At 68.5% G+C, this 889-nt stretch overlaps 1 protein-coding gene across 1 annotated transcript; it reads right to left on the reverse strand.

Moving 5' to 3' along the window:
- Positions 1-283: 283 nt before the first annotated feature.
- EMIHUDRAFT_374522 (hypothetical protein) lies at positions 284-880 on the reverse strand (the record flags this gene model as incomplete). The annotated part of the gene is made up of 1 exon (XM_005758421.1): positions 284-880. One exon carries the CDS (start codon positions 875-877, stop codon positions 470-472), a length of 408 nt encoding a protein of 135 aa, XP_005758478.1. The 3' UTR covers positions 284-469.
- Between the last annotated feature and the right edge of the window lie 9 nt (positions 881-889).

The following is an 889-nucleotide window of genomic DNA, read 5'->3' on the forward strand; positions in this document are numbered from 1 at the left end:
CCTGTCGACCGCTCATCGAGCCATGGCTCCTCCTCAGGGTGACGAGACGCGGTGTTGGGCCGAGGGCGGAGGCCCTCGAGTGGTGGAGGCCCTCCTCCTGAGGCCCTCGCTAGCCTGCGCACGGGCCACGGCCAGGACCCACAACGCACAAGAACGGCATGTGTTCAAACTCACAATGTGCGTTGACTGTGTTATATGTGGGGCAGCACACAGGTCTCCGGCTGATCTTGTGTTCGCGTACGTACACCATTTTTTGAGTATTGAGCCGTTCGTTCTTAACGTCTCTATAGTCGCGTAGATCGCGTTTTTCGCGGCCGAACGAACGCGGCGCGCGGCTGCGTGCATCGCGTTCGCGACGCGCCCGGACCCCGGACCGCTCCTTCTCGGCCCAGGGTGGTGCGGGGAGGCGCCCCGCCCCCCGCGGCCGCGAGACTGGCCGGGGACCGGGTGACCTCGACGTCCTCATCGCTCAACCTTGTCCTTGATCTTCGAGCAGCAACCGCTCGAGCAGCGCATAGTCCCTCGCGTACACCTCGCGCACCAGCGAGCGGAGCTCAGCGGACTGCTCCCACGCCGCCCGGGCCTCCGCCTCCCGGCTCGCGTCCTGTCCCGACTGCGGCGGGATCGCCCTCCGGTGATGGCCGAGGCGTGGCTGTGCGTGGCGGGCAAGCCGCGGCTCGGCCCGGAGGAGGCGGCCGTACTCCGCCTCGAGCGCCTCGAAGCGCCCCACAAAGTGGAGGGCGCCGGCCGCGCCGTCAGCGGGCAGGAAGCAAGCCTGCGGCCGAAAGTGGATCGGGACGCGCGCCCAGTGCCCCTCGAGGCGCTGCAGGTGGAGCAGGAAGAGCAGCGGGTCGGCGCCAAAGTCGCGACGGAGCATCTCCGCCTAAGT

The sequence above is a fragment of the Emiliania huxleyi genome (genome assembly GCF_000372725.1).
Source record: "Emiliania huxleyi CCMP1516 unplaced genomic scaffold EMIHUscaffold_8640, whole genome shotgun sequence".
In the NCBI taxonomy this organism is placed as follows: domain Eukaryota; phylum Haptophyta; order Isochrysidales; family Noelaerhabdaceae; genus Emiliania; species Emiliania huxleyi.